This window comes from Thamnophis sirtalis, unplaced genomic scaffold, assembly GCF_051295495.1.
Source record: "Thamnophis sirtalis isolate CommonGarterSnake01/CBP01778 unplaced genomic scaffold, rThaSir2_p1.2 scaffold_13, whole genome shotgun sequence".
Classification (NCBI taxonomy): Eukaryota; Metazoa; Chordata; class Lepidosauria; order Squamata; family Natricidae; genus Thamnophis; species Thamnophis sirtalis.
Window position 1 is genome coordinate 626,650 of NW_028261393.1, and position 16,479 is coordinate 643,128.

General features: G+C 59.9%; 1 protein-coding gene across 3 annotated transcripts; it reads right to left on the minus strand.

The window, feature by feature from the left end:
- Positions 1 to 267: 267 nt before the first annotated feature.
- On the minus strand, positions 268 to 14,955 carry PPP1R13L (protein phosphatase 1 regulatory subunit 13 like). Of its 3 annotated transcripts, XM_087727583.1 has the most exons (14): positions 14,855 to 14,955; positions 11,426 to 11,468; positions 8,701 to 8,816; positions 7,770 to 7,900; positions 6,757 to 7,279; positions 5,756 to 5,854; positions 5,276 to 5,370; positions 4,775 to 5,174; positions 3,776 to 4,290; positions 3,112 to 3,249; positions 2,538 to 2,671; positions 2,257 to 2,423; positions 1,843 to 2,042; positions 1,573 to 1,716 (listed from the first exon to the last, which is right to left on the minus strand). In XM_087727583.1, the coding sequence occupies exons 3-14, from the start codon at positions 8,756 to 8,758 to the stop codon at positions 1,678 to 1,680; spliced, it is 2,499 nt and encodes an 832-aa protein (XP_087583709.1). In that variant the 5' UTR covers positions 8,759 to 8,816; positions 11,426 to 11,468; positions 14,855 to 14,955; the 3' UTR covers positions 1,573 to 1,677. The 3 variants fall into 3 exon arrangements, with proteins under 3 accessions (XP_087583711.1, XP_087583709.1, XP_087583710.1); XM_087727584.1 differs by lacking the exon at positions 14,855 to 14,955 and having other exon boundaries at positions 11,426 to 12,315; XM_087727585.1 differs by lacking the exons at positions 1,573 to 1,716; positions 11,426 to 11,468; positions 14,855 to 14,955 and adding an exon at positions 268 to 1,220 and having other exon boundaries at positions 8,701 to 9,043.
- Positions 14,956 to 16,479: the final 1,524 nt, after the last annotated feature.

Here is a 16,479-nt window from a genome sequence, read left to right on the forward strand (position 1 = left end):
ACATTGAAGCATCTGAACACCTTTTCTGTTCAGGGCTCAAGCCATGTGGTCCTGTCCACCAATAAACCATCTTTCCAAGCAGCCTCCATGTCTCCAGTGTCTTTTCCCCCACTTGGAGCCGAACCCAGAAGGACGTTTCTTTCATCACTCTGAAGTCTTTACTCGGATCATCCAGTGGGTGGATGGCATTCCACCCCACAGCCAGATGTTTCCTCCTCGTGCAGAGGCGTTCATACCCTCCCCTCCGCATTGAACACAGCCACCAGATTTGTCCAGTTAGACCATTTTATTACGGAATGCTACATTTTCCAACTAGGGCTACCAACAATACCAGGAGGGCCCCACCTGGATCCCCAGCGACCCCCCTCCCTGGATCTGAAGCCCCAACTGAAGCAGCCTTCAGATGAGGAACCTGCAGGCCACGGACCCCCAACCTGCATGGAGCTATTCCTGAAAGGCCCCACCCACTTAAAAGGCACAAAAGCCCTGGGACACGCCCTGGTATCCCGGCCCAGATTAAGGCACAGCATGAAAGGAAGGGCCAGACGAAGCTCCCAGAGTCCCCACGCTGGCTTGGCAGAGGCAGGCACAGAAACCAAGCTTTGGCACGCAAGTTGCAGCTTCTGCCCAGGCGGGCAAAAAGAAGGCACTGAACAGGGGGCAGCATCCTCCCTCCCTCCCTCCCCCACAGGTTAAGCAGCCGAGGGCCTTCCCTTCCGCCCTGGCAGAACATCAGCTGCAACCTCAGGGAATCAAGTCCACAACAGGGTTCAACTTTAGACATGATTTGTAAAAATGGGGGGCTCTGCTTCTCTGGGGGCGAAGAGTCGGCTGCTCTGGATTCAGGGGACTCCGCACCGCATTCTTAACGTTGAATCAAGATGCCGCGGGGAGCAGATCCCAGCCTTGGCGTCGCTTGAGAGTTACGCAGAGAGGTGACAACTTGGGATCCCTTAACTCGTTTCAAAATGATGGGGTGCTTGTCAGCCCTTCATGCCTTGAGTGCGGCGAGAATTTCTGAGAAGGAACTGGAGCTGAGAATAGTGTAGACTTATGGAGCCCAAGACTTTGAGTTCAGCTCCTGGGGGCTGCGGCCTGCCCCCACCAGAGCCCCCCCCCTCTTCTGCACTCTGTCCTTGCACAGAGGCAGCTCACTCTTTCTCCAGGTGCCCCAAAAGAAGACGCAGAAAGAGCCAGGGGGTGCCCCGTCTTTCGTCTTCCTGCACTGTCTTGGTGAGGGTAAAAAGAAAAGATGTTTAAAGCCCCACTGACTGAGTTGGGGGCAGCAGCACCGCTGGGACCCCCAGGATGAAGTCCGGGAGGCAGCAGTTTCCACCCTAGGCAAACTCTGCTGGGGGCTCCAGAGGAAAGTCAGCAAAACTGGGGCAGAGGAGAACTGGAGCCCCCCCAGTGCAGCCGAACTCCCGACGCACTGGGCCAGTTTCCAAGCCTTTGGGGAAGGGGCGCATCGCTGCATCCAGGGTGGGGTGGGGGATTCACATAGAGAAGCAAGAAAGGCGATGGGAGGAGGGGGATAATATGGAAGGGTTGAGTGCCACCCCTCCCCCTCTTCTGAAAGCAGCGGGTGGCCAGCAGAAGCAGAGAAAGGGACCCTCCCCTGGGTCTCTCCGCGTGCACCGACTCCTGCTCTCCCCCTCCGGCAGCCTTGCTGGGCCGTTACGTCTTCTGTTGCTGGGGCCTCACTCTGGGGAACAGCTGGGGAAGGAAGGGGGCCGTGAGGAGCCAGAAAGGCCGCGGCTGAGCAGCCCCACATGGCTGGAAAGCAGGACACTCCCCGCCCCCCACACCTGGCTGCTCTGCCCTCGGGTCCCCGAGACTCACCCCAAAGTAATTCTTGGGCACGTAGCCCTCCTGGCCGTAGAGAGAGGCCCACCACCAGTCCTGCTCCTCCTGGCCATCCCGGCGCAGCACAGTGACCATCTCGCCCTCGTGGAAGGAGAGCTCGTCACCGAATTCAGCACTGTAGTCCCACAGGGCGTAGACCACCCCGTTATTCATCAGCCCCATGTTCTGCTCCACCTCTGTGGCAAGAGAGACCCCCCCCCAGGGCAAAGAGTGAGAAAGCAGCCGGCCCCCGGGCTTCTGTGGCCCAGAAACATCCATGCCGCCAGCGGGTGCCACCTGAGGACTGAGGGAGCTGGCCAAGAGGGACCCGCTGGGCGCCACTGAGCAGACTTAAAGGGCTGCCGGGAGTTTCCTGCATCCCTGGGTGCCCGGCCGTCTGGCCTCCCTCACCTGCCAGGTAGCTGAAGCACTCGTTGTAGCCTTCTCGATATGGGTCGCACTTCTCGATGGCCAGGCTCCCGTCGCTGAACGTGGTGGCAAAGATGGCGGCCCCGTGCTTCACCAGAGCCACGCAGATGGCCGTGTCGTTGCAAGAAGCCGCGCAGTGCAGGGGGGTCCTGAAGGAAGGAGGCGGCTGGCTCAGGGGAAGCCCACATCGTGTCCGGGCAACGGGCACCCAGGGCGCTCCCCTCCCCACAGGCAGGAAGCCCCTTCCTGTCCCCAGGACTCACCAGCCGTGGCTGTCTGGGGAATTGACGTTGGCCCCGATGTTGATCAGGAAGTCCACAATGCTGTAGTTGGCCCCACAGATGGCATTGTGCAGGGCGGTGATGCCCTCGTCGTTCGGCTGGCTCGGGTCGTTCAGCTGGCAGGACAAGGCAGAGGCTGCACAAACTCATGGGGCAGATTTACCCAGAAACCCCGTCTGGCTGTAACTCCCACCCACCCCAAGTCATCCCCTGCAGAGCTCTTGGTGCTCTGAGCTTGGCGGGTTGCTTGCAGTGCGGATGAGACCCACTCTGGTAAAGAAATGTCTGCAACGCCACCGCCAAGCTCAGAGAGCACCAAGGACCCCCCAGATTAGTCCAGCTGTGGAGCTTCAGTTCCACGAATCCCCTCCTATTCCAGCTCATCGCTCCGATTCTCACGCTGGGAGAGTCGCCGTTTCTGAGTCCGGCCCGCCTCGCACAGCTGCCGTTTGCTTAAGGAGAGAAACACGAACCACACACCATACCCACCACCGCAGCCGTGCACCTTCAGCCAGGGGTCGGTGCCCTGTCCGAGGGCTGCCAGGCGCCAGCTCACCTCCTTCACCGCCTCCTTGACCACCTCCAGCTCCCCCGTCAGGGCCGTGTCCAGCAGCAGCACCAGGGGGTTGAGCCGCGCTTTCTTGGTCGTCCGTTTCCGGGGGGAAGAGACCTTGCGCAGCGCCGAACGCTTCTCCTGCAGAGCAGCCCAAGGAGCGATTAGGGCAACCCTCCTGCACACACAAGCTCCCCTTCCCCGCTATCGGCCCCTGGGGGCCCCTTCCAAAGCCCGGAGGAGGAAGGAGCCATCAGGGGGCTCAAGTGGGCACCGTAGGCCCCCTCCTCCTCAACTACAGGAGTTGCCCTCCTTCCAGGGGCTCCTGGGTCCTTTGAGGTAGGGGGGGGGGTCCCTCAGAGTTGCACAGAATGGCCAAAGGGCAACCCAAGAGGGAGAATTTTGCTGAGCCCCTGAGGACCCCCAGAAGAGCCCGGCCAGGGCAGGTCGAGGCCCCCCAGTCCACCCAGATGGTTTGGGGGCGGGGGGGGTTGACAAGCAGAAGGCGGAGCAATTCCCCCCTCGGCCTCCTCTCTACGGAGCCCCGGAGTCCCAAGCAATCAGGAGGAGCCTTCGGGGCGGCAAAGGCCCCTTTCTGCTGGAGGGGGGGTGGGGGGCTCCCATCCTCAGGGAAGTGGGCAAAACGGCCACCAAACGCTGCACTTACCGGGCTGGGCATTGGAGAGAGAGTGGCCGGGCTCTCTGGTGCCGGCGGGGGGGTCATGGCAGGGCTGGCGGTTGGGGTGACCGGGGCCCCCTTCTGCTCCGTGGCCTCAGTGATGGGCGAGAGGTCCGGCAGGGAGGGGGGGTTCCCCGCGGGCACAGCCACCTCCTTGCGGGGCTGCTGGTGGAAGAGGCGGCTGATGATCTGCTGGTACTGTTTCTTGTGGGGGGGCAGCAGGGCCGGGCTGGGGTTCTGCTCCATGGACCCCCGGCGCTTCAGGGGCCGAGGCATCTCCGCCAGCACCCGGGCCACCTCCTCGAACTCGGGCACCGTCTGGGCCTCGGGGGGCAGGACCGGCTGCAGCCGGGTGGGGCTGAGGGGCCGGGCCAGGTCCTCCATCTCGGCCGGCTCACTGCCCGGCAAGAGGCTCTCCAGCTCGGGCTCCGCTTCGCTCGGCGTCAGGAGGATGGGCACGATGCGCTCAGCTGGCATCGCCGTGGCTCTTGGGCTGGCACTGCCTGGAGGGAGGGAAGCCAGAAGTGGGAAGGTGGCGCCTTCAGCAAAAGCATTCGTGTGTGTCTAGTCCTCGACTTATGACCAGAAAATTTGTGTTGCTAACCAAGACGGTTGTTAAGTGAGTCACCCCTCATTTTACAACCTTTCTTGCCACAGTTGTTAAGCGAATCTGGCTTCCCCGTTGACTTTGCTTGACAGAAGGCTGCAAAAGGGGATCACGTAACCCCGGGACACTGCAACTGGCGCAAGTACATGCCAGTTGCCAAGCATTTGAATTTTGTTCATGTCACCATGGATTATGCAATGGTCATAAGTGTGAAAAAACACTGTAACTTTGAATGGTCAGTAAATGAACTGTTGTAGGTCGAGAACAGCTTCTATTTACCACGGGGTTAACAGCTGCCTTGCATTCCCCCACGGGGGGCCTCCGGCTGTGGCGCCAGGGAGCCCTTCCCGTTGCCCGCTCCCTCCTCCAGTGCCGCTCACCTTCGCTGCTGGGCTGCACCGGCCGGAAGGGCCCCTGTGCCGGGGCGAACGGCTGTTGCAGCAGCTTCTGTAGGGAGCGCAGGGCCAACGGAGACCCCACTGGCCCCGGGGGCAGCCCGAGTTTGCCGCCTGCCGCGCCGGACTCCCAGAAGGCATTCTGCAGCCGGAAGATCATGGAGAGGGGCAGCGGCTTGTGGCGCCTGGGGAGGATGCCGCCCTGTGGGCCAGGTGGGGGCATGGGAATGCGGGAGATGGGCTGCCAGTTGCGGGGCAAGGTGCCGGCCTGGTTGGCAGCCAGGGAGCGGCGGAAGGAGCTGTCCGGGCGCCTCTCGCCAGCCAGGGCCGAGACCTTGTAGTTCCTGGGCAAGGTGGCACTGCTGTTCATCCCGTAATGCTCCTCCTGAAGGGGGAGGGAAGCCGAGAGAGAGGGTCACTTGCCACCCTCCGTCCCTCCTCCTCCTCCCCCTCTCAGCCCAAGGGCCCCCGGGCAGGGACACTCACCTTGCCTGCCCAGCCCCCGTCCAGGCTGGACTCCTTCCAGGGAGCCAGGGGCAGCCCAGCCGCGCTCTGGCGAAGGCTTGTGTGCGCATCCACACCTGGGGGGGGAAGACCATCGTCAGGGGGACCGAGTCCCTGTCTGGCCCCTCCCTCTGCCGGGGGTCTCTCCTGTGCCCAGCGATTCTCCGACAGGCACCAACATGGGGAGGGGCTTCCGAGGGACCCTCAGTCAGCAGAAGCTCACAGCCGTCGCCTGCCAGCGGGATCCCTCCGGCACACAAGGCACCAACCCTTGCGGGATCTACCAGGAGGAATCCAGGTTCTTGCTCCAGGATCCTCTGGGAAAATCCGCCCGTGGCCAGAGGGGCATTGGAGAGCCTTCTGTTGGGGCAGCCGCCCTCCAGCATGTGCCCCCCCCCCCATGAGTGCCAGGTCTGCTCAGGGAATCCCAGCACCCCCCACCCACCCCCCGCGCAGACTCACGCTCGTAGCCCACAGGGTGCGGCGCCTTCTTTTCGTACGCCATGTCCAGATCCGTTTCGTTCCAGCTTTTCGGGGCCCTCCTGCGCATGGCCAGGTCGTCTGCAGAAGAGAAAGAGCCAGGGTGGCGTCAGAAGGGCTTCTCCAGGTACCTCCGTCCCGGACGAGGGGAAACACCTGTGGGAAGAGCCACGCCAGCCTCATGGCCAGACTGCAGCAGAGCCCGGATTTTGGGGGACGTCTGAACAGCTTCTTGGAGAAAAAGGTGGCTTCCTTTGCTCTGCTCGCCTCCTTTCCTTCTAGGGCAGCTTCAGCCCCCCCAGCCCTCCAGGTGATGCAGGACTACAACCACCAGCACCTGCCAGGGGGTCCTTGCTGCTTAGAAGGGGGGGGGATGCACCCAGTCCAGCTAGAGATCCCCAGGTGGGAAGGGCCCTTTTGCACAAACGCTCGACTTAAATTCTGCCATTTAAAAGCCAAACTTTTATCTTGTGAAACTCCCAAATTAAGAACAGAAAAGTGGGGGAGGGGGAGGGGGAGGGGGGCAGTTAAAACGAGGATAAGGGAGACGGGGGTTGTTTGCTATGAAAACCCAGGAAGGTTCTGCACTCTACGGTGGAAATTCTGCAGATTTTCACGGCCTTCGGACGTCTCCCCTCGTTTCCCTTCCGCTCTTCCATTCCTCTTTCAGCCGCACAAAGAGGGGAAGGGAAGATAGGAGCAACCCTGGCTCCCCTCCCCCCCCCAGAAACCTGGCCAAGCCAAGGTGGCCCCCAGCACCCCTCCAGTCCTGCCCAAACAGGCCTCGGCAGCCTCCTAGGAGCTGGAAACTTGATATCCGGAGCTCGGGTTCCTTGGGCGAGGACATTCCAGCCCCCCTCGGCTGACACACCCCACTCCCTGCGCCCTGAATGCAGCCCATAATAAGCCTCTTGAGCAACACCTGGGAGAGATCCAGGTGCTGTGCAGCTGCAGGGCAGCCTAAGGGTCTGGCAGGCACTTACCTTGGGCCCAGAAGGAGCCTGGCGCCGAAGGATACAGGCTGTGGCTCTCGTAGGGGGGCGGGAGAGGGGGGCGCGGAGAGGGTCCTCGCTCTGGGAAGAAGGCCTGGGACATGGCGCTTTCTCCGGGCAGCCGCGGAGAGCCGGCCCGGCCCCCCCACCCGCCGGTGGCAGCAAACGGACGGTAGTCAAATTGGCGCTCCGGAAGGCCGGCAGGTCGGAGGGAGCGAGGGGAGCCGCCGTGGGTCCCGGGGCCAGGCAGGCCCTCATAAGGGACGGCCATGACTTTGGGCCTGGAGGGGCTCCAGTCCACCTCCGACTGCAGGAAGAAGGAAGGCCGGGGGGAGGAGGGGCGCCCCAGGGTGGGCTTGGGGGCCAGAAGCTGGCTGGGCGAGGAGCTGTAGGGGGACAAGCTGGGCTCCGTGAGGTCCCAGGTGGGGCTCTTCCGCAGGTGCAGGGGGGAGGCAGCCCGGGCGTCCATCGTCAGCAGGTCCGGGGAGGAGAGGGAGCTGTACCTGTCGGCCACCTGCCAAGCAAAGTGGGGGGAGAATCAGCCCTCCATCCCCCCTTCCAGGCAGAGGAAAGGCAGCCTTCCGGGGGGGGGGGGCTTTGCCAAGGACTGCAGCCGTCTCCCTGGCGGCAGGGAGGGCCCCATCTCCCAGTCCCCGTCTTCCGACATGAAAGGACACGTCTGTTTATTCAAGGAGGGAAGGGGGGATTGGGAGACCTCCAGAGGGCTTCCGACTTCTCTGCCTGTGGAGAAGATCCAGGGAGCAGCCTGGCCACCCTCCAGAGGAAGGCTCAGCCCCTTCCCCAAAATTGCTTGGCACCGGAGGAGGCTGAGTGGAAGGGCCAGAGTTTCCCATGAATAACACCCCCCGTTCGGCTCCCAGGACCTCCGAGCAAAGCCCAGCTAACCTGGAAGTGCTTAATGGAGCCCCCTTGAACAGCCCGGCAGGCCCCGCCCTGCCCCACCCAAGCCCAGGATGGCCCTGCCCCCCACTCCTCTGCCTCACCAGGGATGGCAGGACAGGCGGCCCGGGATGGTCCGTCCAGAGCGACTCCAGCTGCTTGGAGAGCTCGTCCACTTTGGCCGCGGCTGTGTCCAGCTCCAGCTGCTTGAGGTCCATGTGCTTGCACGCCAGGGCTGTGGGGAAGAAGAGCAGGTGAGGAGGGGCAGGGCTCCCCCCTCCCACCCGGAGACCTTTAGGAGCAACCTCGACACCCATTATCCTTGGCCAGGATAGGATGATGGGAATCAAAGTCCAAGGCAAGGAACGGGAGCTCCCACAAGGGGCCCCTTTTCTGCCTCTGGGAATGAAGACGGAGAGCCCGGCTTTCTCTGGCTCCTTCCTGCCTTGTAGCCAAAACTGGCCCTGGAAAGGATTCCTGCAGCTCAGGGGTCTCCAAGCTGAAGACCCTTTAGGCCCTGTGGAGTTCAACTCCCAGAATTCCCCAGCTAGCAGGATGGCAGGAGCCAAGGAAATGGGAGGGCGGGTGATGGGGAGGGGGTGAAACGGCTCCCCTTGGCCTTTCTCAAGAAGGGGAGTCTCCTCGAGGAAAGAAGAAAGTAGAGAAGGGAGGGAGTGGGAGAAAGGAAGAGAGGAGAGGAAGGGAAGGAAGATAGAGAGGAGGAGAGGAAGATGGAAGGGAGAAGGAGAGAAGGTAGGAAGGGGAAGAGGAAGAGAGGAGGAGGGGAGAGGTAAGGGAAGAAGGAAGGGAAAGGAGGTTGACAAAGGCTGATCACGGATGGTTTAGGGAACCTGCTGCTGTCAAAACTGGGCTTGGGGAGGCCTCCAACACGGAGCTCAAACTCGGCTTTCTTGGAAGAACAAAGGGGGAGGGGGGAGGGAGGGGTCCAAGCAGAGCTGCCCAGTGTGGCCCCTTCCAAAGGTCTCTCTCTCGCTGAGCCCATGGCTGCCCCCCTCCTGCCTCCCCTCAACTCACATTGGAAGGTGAGATCCAGGAGCTCCTGGGCGCTGCTGGTGAGGTCTTGGCTGGCCATGGCGAGCAACCTGGGTTTCTCCACCGGCAGCTACCAGCGCTCTGAGGGTCTCGGCGACCTGGGAAGAGGAAGCATCTCTGTAAATGGCACCCAGCAACTCCCCCTGCTGCCCTGCCCCAGGGTGGCACTTCCATGCCTACTGCTGGCACCCGTGCCCTGCCCAGGACAGCTCTGCAGATGCCAAGGAATCAGCCCTCCCCGTCTCCTGCTAGCAAGTTGGCACCGGAGCAGTTTTTCCAGGGAGGGGCCAAGAACCAAGCAGAGCTCTTGATCCAGGCTCTCGGGCAAGGCTGGCAGGACCTGGAAGGCTGCGCCATCACAGAGCCCAGCGTCAGAGGGCAGGTGGGGCCGAAAGCGGAGAAGCCCCAGGATTCCCCCACAATGTGGCCTCTTCCGGGCCAGGGGCCAGGCCAGCTGGGAAGTAAACAGCTCCCCAAAACAAGCCTCTTGCTGGCTTGCAGGATCGTTCTGGGGCCTTAGCTTCAGGCTTGCACAGGGTTCTAGTCCTCATGAAGGGGCCAAAGTCATGTCAAGCAAAGAGGCAGGAGATCGGATGGACTCCCTTGCTCCTTCGCTCAGTGGTCAAAGCAGCCTTTTTAGAGCCAACTTTGAAAAAAACGACACCAGGAATCCAATTAAGCAAGGAGAAAAATGCGTCTGACTTCCCTTCCTCCATCCAGGGAGCCCAGCAGAGGCCCTTTCGCCACCCACTGCCCTCTAGGCCTGCTTGACCCACAGCTGGAGACTTCCGGGGGGGGGGGGTATTTATCCTCAGCCCTGCCTCCTCCCAGCCCCGAGCCTGCAAGGACGTCCTGTTCCTCGAAAAGGTGGTTTCCATCCTTCCTCAATGCCTCTGCATTCCCAAGAAGACTGAGTCCCTATTATAGCAATAGCAATAGCAGTTAGACTTATATACCGCTTCCTAGGGCTTTCAGCCCTCTGTAAGAAGTTTACAGAGTCAGCATATTGCCCCCACAGTCTGGGTCCTCATTTTACCCACCTCGGAAGGATGGAAGGCTGAGTCAACCTTGAGCCGGTGAGATTAGAACCGCCGAACTGCCGAACTCTTGCAAGGGAGTTCACCTCCTGCCAGCCTTAAGCCAGCTTCCCACGACTTTCTTTCCCAGCTCCAGTTTCCTTCCAGCTCAGGGAAAGAGCGCAGCAGGACGGCATCCTCCCCTCCCCTTCCCCCCCTCTCCGGGCTCACGAGGGGCTTCGGTCTCCTTAACTCTGCCCCAAAGACCCCTGTGAACCTCCGTAGAGAGAGCCCCTTTTCAGGAAATGCCGGAAGGAAGGAAGCCGCTTCCTTCTAGCCAGAAATATCCTGGGTTGGGCTGCCAATAAACCACGGTAAAGTGCCCCCGGAAGCTCCCTTGAGCTGCTTGGAGTGGCCTGGGCTGAGATCAGTTGTTTAGGCCAGTGTTTTTCAACCTTGGCAACTTGAAGATGTCTGGACTTCAACTCCCAGAATTCCCCAGCCAGCGAATGCTGGCTGGGGGATTCTGGGAGTTGAAGTCTGGACATCTTCAAGTTGCCAAGGTTGAAAAACACTGGTTTAGGCATTGGATGGGAGGCCACCCAGGATCCCAAGTCTCCCGGCAAGGCTGGGAAGCGAAACCAGACACAGGGAAGCAAACCAACCCTGCATTGTTAAGGAAATAACACAGGTTGTAAGTCACCAGGCATGACTTCACCCCACGGAATTCCTGCCCATTTCACAAGCGAAATGACCAGGTAAGAGCATTCAAGGCCAGGCCACTCACTGGTCAAGCTGCCAATTACCCCCTTGGAAACAAGAGCAAAGACTAAAAATATTTACCCTCATTTACATGCAGGATGCAATCCGCCCTTGGGAGGCACAGAGGGTGCCCTGCTGTCACCCTGCCAACCCAGACATGCCAGCCTCAACCCAGCCCTGCGGGGCGGGCGCCAACCCTTTGCCCGTGCCAAAAATACACTCCCTCCAAAGGGTCCCCAGCAAGGATGCAGGGCACGAGGCCCCCCGTGTGCCCTCTGCCTCGGCATCACCAAGCAAGAAGGCAAAAGCTCTCTGCTCATGCTCAGAGGCACTCCTCCCTCATTTTGAAGGGGGGGGGGCTGCGGCTGGGACCCCCCAAAGCGTTGAGTTCAGATCACCTTAAGGTGCCATATTCAGCTGTAAGCCAGAAGTCTCTTTCCCACTTTTTACTCTCAACAACTGAAGACAAAGCAAGGGATTTCTAAGCCAGGAGAGTCTGGGTCAACTTTTAAGACTTGTGGACTTCATTCCCCCCCCAATTCCTTAGCCAGCTTTCCTGCCTGGGAATTCTGGGAGCTGGAAGTCCGCAGGTCTTAAAGTTGGCCTGCTCAAAGTTTTAAATAAAGGGCTGCAATGTAAATCACACACACACACACCAATGCATTTTAAACAGCCAGTGGCTCAGCAGGCATTTTTCCAGCCCCGTCATGGGCTGCGAGAATAGTCTTGGGGAGAAGACGGCCAAGGAAAGATGAAGAGAAATCGGGATCCAAAGGAGGGAGAGGATTCAGAAGGGAGCTCCCCCCCTCCCCATATTCTCTGGGAAGCAGAGGCGGGGAGGAGGGAAGGCTCCCAGGCTTGCAAAAAGGCTGACGTCAGATGTTGAGCTAGTCCAGGCAGGAAACCAAAACCGTGGCGATTAACTCTACCTTTATTGTAAGAATCTTGCAAGTCTGGAGTCCTTGCCCTGCGGAAGAGTAAACAAGAAGGAGTTTCTGAGCATGAGCAGAGTTTGTGGAACCAATAAGGAGCACCTCTCTCAGCATCTGCAGCCACTTCAGCCTAGCGGTTAGGGCACCAGGCCAGGAAGCGGAAGGCCATGAGTTCAAGTCCTGCCTTAGACATGAAAGCCAGACGGGTGACTTTGGGCCAGTTACTCTCTCTCAGCCTAACCCACCTTTCAGGGTTGTTGTTGTGGGGAAGGGAGGAGGAGGAGGAGGAGGAGGAAGGTCCCCTGGCTATGTTTGCTGCCTTGAACTATTTTTAAAACTCATAAAGGAAGGATGCAGATCAAAACCAAAACCTCTGAGCCTTCGATTCAAACGCCGTGGATCCCTGCCAGAGCCCCGCAGCAGGGTGGGGCCACGGGACCCTCCTCCCAGTCCACTTCCATTGGGCTGATGATGGGAGTTGGAGTCCAGCACATCTGGATGGCACTAGGCTGGGGAAGGCCAGTCTACGCACTTCTGCCTCGTCTTCCTCAGAAGGGTGCAGAAAAGGCTGTGAGCAGGAAGCCCCACGCAGGAAATCCTCAACTTACGGCCCAGAATTTCTGCTGCTAAGCAAGACAGTTGTTAAATGGGCTTTGCCCCACTTTATAACCTTTCCTACCACAGTTGGTAAGTGAATAACTGCCATTAAGTGAGTCCCATGGCTAAGTGACTCTGGCTCTTCCATTGACAGAAGGTCACAAAAGAGGATCACGGATCCCCAGACACGGCAGCCGTCGTAAATACATGCCAGTTGTCAAGCGATCTTAAATGATCTTAAGTTGCTCCAGCCTGGAAGCTAAAATGATTTCCTCTCAATCCCAACTTCTCAAACTGAGCAAGGAAAAAAAAAGACTTTTCCTCCCATGCCACATGTTGCCTCTGCATCTGTACGGGATGGTTGCAGGGCCCAACCCAGTTTTTCCCAACCAGGCCCAGCACAACTGGTTAGACTGGGTGTTTCTCAACATCCGTCACTTTAAGACAGATGGACTTCAACTCCCAGAATTCCCTGGCCTGCCGAATGAGGAATTCTGGGAGTTGAAGGGCCCCCCCCCCGAATCTTAAAGTGGCTGAGGTGGAGTTAGCTTAAAATCCCCCACCAGGCCAAACAGGCTCCAGTTGTGAGGAAACGGCAGCACATCTGGAAGGCAACAGTTTCACAAAACAACCCAGTTTACTCCGAGTGGGAAGCATTGTGTAACATTGTCACGGCAACTTCTCATCCTATTTTGCAAGGAAGCCGAAAGCCACCTATTAAGCTACCCAACCACATTTTTCCCTAATCCATTATTGACATGATTAATACAATAACTTCTTTTCTTTTTGCTCCCGGACCAAGAAACAGCACAAGGACGTCGGTTCAAACTCCCCTGCACTTAGGAGCCGCCATAGAGAGTGGTTAGACTTAAACCCATTTTTCAAATGTTAAATGGATCTTTGGCAATTTCCAAAGTTCGTCTTAAAAGTCTCAGATGGAGACTTTATTTATTCCCAAGGGGCAAACAGTTCTGCTCCTTCAGGGCTGCCCCTTATGGTTTGAAGCAGAATCTGGATTCCTCTCTTAGCTGGTCAGCATTAATCACCCTGTAAGCCACTGATGACACGTCTATTAGGAGGTAAAAAGCCATAAATAAATAGCCACATCTCTGCACTTGGTTTTCTCCACATTATAATTGCACGGGAAGAGAGCAAAACCCAAAAGATTAACAGGCTTCATTTCATTCTCTCTGGGCAGCTCTTTGGCTCAGTGGCTGGCACAGAAGATCGTTGCAGGAGCCCAACAGTGCCAGGATGTGCAGCCTTCCAGAGGTTGCAGCCCCAACACCCGGGACCAATGGGATCCTGGGATCCGCAGTTCAGGAGTATCCAGAGAGCTACGGGTCACATACACCTGATCTCAGGCGGTTCTGGCTGAAAGAGCAAAAGGCGACCACTGGCGCTTGAGAGATTTTGGGAGACCAAGAGCGGACTGGCCCAGGGCTTCAGCAGGGGCCCTCGGGGCCTGGCTCAGGGACTTTTCCCCACTCTGGCTGCTCCAGAGGCCAACTAGCAGCTGGCCCAGAATGCCAATGGTCTCAGCCGATGCAGGAAGCAGCCAGGGACCTTGTGTGGCCGTGAGCCTAAGGGGAGGAACCTGCTCCACCCCAAAGTCTTCCCACCCAGGGACAGGCAGGCAGGCAGACAAACAGCCGTGGCAAAGAGCCTGGAATAGCTGCAGGCTGACGTGTTGATGGTTGGGCTGAAAAGGTCGCCTGATAAAGCAGGGCAGGTTTAGCAGAAGTGCATTCTCTCTCGCTGGCTCACTCATCCCCTTTCAAGCTGTTCCCCCCCCCCACAGACACACACACCCCAAAGGCTCCCAGAGAGCTGGAGAGGCTGAGCCAGCTGTGGAGGGGCCATCCAGCAGCAGCCCCTGGCCAGGAGAGCAGTGGAGCCTCCCTGAACAGGAGCAGCGTATCTCTGGATACTGGGGATCAGGAAGAAGGGGAAGAAGGCCTTTGAGTGGGTGTCCTGCTAGAATCAGCGGCAGAGTTGGAGGCAGCTGCTCCAGGCAAGGGCCTGCGGGGGATCCCGCTCCCTAGAGCAGTGTTTCTCAACCTTGGCAACTTGAAGATGTCTGGACTTCAACTCCCAGAATTCCCCAGCCAGCATTTGCTGGCTGGGGAATTCTGGGAGTTAAAGTCCAGTCATCTTCAAGTTGCCAAGGTTGAGAAACACTGCCCTAGAGATGGGGGGGGGAGGCCCTCCCTGCCCTCCCGCCTCGCTCCTTCCAGGAGGAGATGCCCGTGGGGTCTGCAAGGGGAGGCAGACAAGGGCCACCGCGGGCGCTGCCGGCTGAGGCTGACATTCTGGCCCGCAGCGCAAGGCCTCCAGACCCCTCCCCTGCTCTGACTCCCACACCGGCCTCCGCTGGGAAGGAGGGCAGCTCCCATAATGCTCCGCCAGATGGGGGGGCTGGCACTGCCCTCGGGCTTCTCTGGAGGGGGGGGGCTCTTCGAGGGGCCGCAATCCTGGCTTCCCCGGAAAGGCCACGACCCCCCCTCTGGCGACCCCCCCGGGGAAGACCCAGCTGCGCGAGGGGAGGGGCGCCCACGCGGACCTGCTCAGGGGCTTCGCTCGCCGCTTCTGCCGCCGGGAAGGGAGCGGAGCCGAGCCCAGCTCTTCGCTCGCAGCGGAGGGCAGGCGGGCGGGCGCCGACCTCGAACGCCGCCCTCACACCCGGCTCCCCTCGCCGGAGCGTGGCTGCTCCCCAGGCAGCCGCTCGGCCTCCGCGGGCTCCTCGACGAAGCCCCTCGTGCCCCCAGCCGGGACCCAGGACCTCCCCGCCCCTCCTCCGACCGCCCCGCCTGCCCGGCACCCACCTGCGGGGAGCTGAGCTGCGGCCGCGCCTGCCGGGACCCTCCGCTCCGCCGCTGCTCTGCCTCCGCTAGACTTGCCGCCGCCGCCGAGCCCCGCCCCGCCCGCAGGTAGCCGCGCTGCCCCCTGGGAGCTGCAGTCCGCGCCGCCTCCGCGCCAGAGCCCGCCCCCCAGCCAGGTGAGCCTGCGCCTGGTGCGGGCGGCGCTGGAAAGCTGCTCCGCCAGGGCCGTCGCGGCTTCCGCCTGGGCGATCGGTCGGGGACCGCCGTGGCCTCGGAAGGGACGCGAAGCGGAGCCGGCTCGGAAGGGGCGCGCGGGGGAAAGCGGGGCGCGCACCTGGAGCGGGGATGGCGCCGTACTACAACTCCCGGCGGCCCCCGCGCTCCCCGCGTGACGCACCTCTCTGGAATGGCCCCCCCGCCCCGCCCCTCCTTTGCCCGCCGCCCCTGCCTCGCCTTGCCCCAGAGCGGAGTGGCGGCCTCTGAGCCGCTGCAGAGTGCAGTGACCGAGCGACTCCGCCACGCCTCCTTCCCCCCCTCCCCGGGTGCCACCCCCCCGCCCTTTTTCCGAGCCGGCCCCGAAGGCTGGGCTGCGTCTGTAGGGGGGGGAACGGGACTGAAGGCGCCACTAGGGGGCAGCACTCGGGGATCCGCCGGGGGAGGGGGGAACGCTGGATGGTGGAGCGGGGGTGGGGGTGGGGGGGAATGAATGGGTTTCGCCTTTGTCGCTGGGATGCCAAGTAAACCGAGATACGTCCGATCCGCTAATTCCCGCCCTTCAAGTCCGAGGATTTCGGGCGGCTCTGCTTGCTACCCACGAGGACATCCAGCCGTTCCTCTGAAGGGCGGCGGCCCGGCTGCAAGAGTACAGGGAGTCCTCGACTTACAACGGTTCATTTGGAGACCGTTCATAGTTACAGCGGCATTGGAGAAAGTGGCTTTTCAGAGTTACGGCCTTTGCAGCAGCCTCTTGATCACACGATCAAAATTCAGAGCCTTGGCAACTGGCTCACACTTACGACGGTTGCTGGGTCCCAAGGTCACGTGACCCCCTTTTGCAACCACCTGATGAGCAAAGTCAACGGGGAGATTCATTTAACAGCGGTGTTACTAACTTATCGACTGCAGTGATTCACTGAACAGCCCTTGCAAGAAAGGTCATAACATGGGGACAGACTCATTCAACAACTGTCTCACTTAACAGAAATTTGGGCTCAATTGCAGTCGGAAGTCGAGCACTACCTGTACAATGTTCAAACGTGCACACACATTCTCACGTGAAAGCTTTGAAGCACATAATGCCCCTCGGTGGAGCCATTTGAAACCCTCTTAAGCCAGTGTTTCTCAACCTTGGCCACTTGAAGATGTCTGGACCTCAACTCCCCAGAATTCCCCAGCCAGCGAATGCTGGCTGGGGGATTCTGGGAGTTGAAGTCCGGACATCTTCAAGTGGCCAAGGTTGAGAAACTCTGTCCTAAGTACATAAACTGGGCTCTGGGTTCAAGCCTTGTAGGTTAAGAACACGCTTAACAATCCTTATAGAACAGCGCCACCTGTTGTACATTGAGAGGAAAGCAAGGAAGCCGCATGCGTTTTACTCCGTTTATTCCAAGGCTCTGTAAAAATCACGCAGAT

Excerpts from the sequence above, each read along its gene's own strand:
- PPP1R13L (XM_087727585.1), bottom strand. The coding sequence starts at position 8,758 with ATGGCCAGCCAAGACCTCACCAGCAGCGCCCAGGAGCTCCTGGATCTC. Across the intron at positions 7,280-7,769 it reads CGCCTGTCCTGCCATCCCTG|GTGGCCGACAGGTACAGCTC; the intron begins GTGAGGCAGAGG and ends TTTGCTTGGCAG. Across the intron at positions 4,291-4,774 it reads GGTGCAGCCCAGCAGCGAAG|GCAGTGCCAGCCCAAGAGCC; the intron begins GTGAGCGGCACT and ends CCCTCCCTCCAG.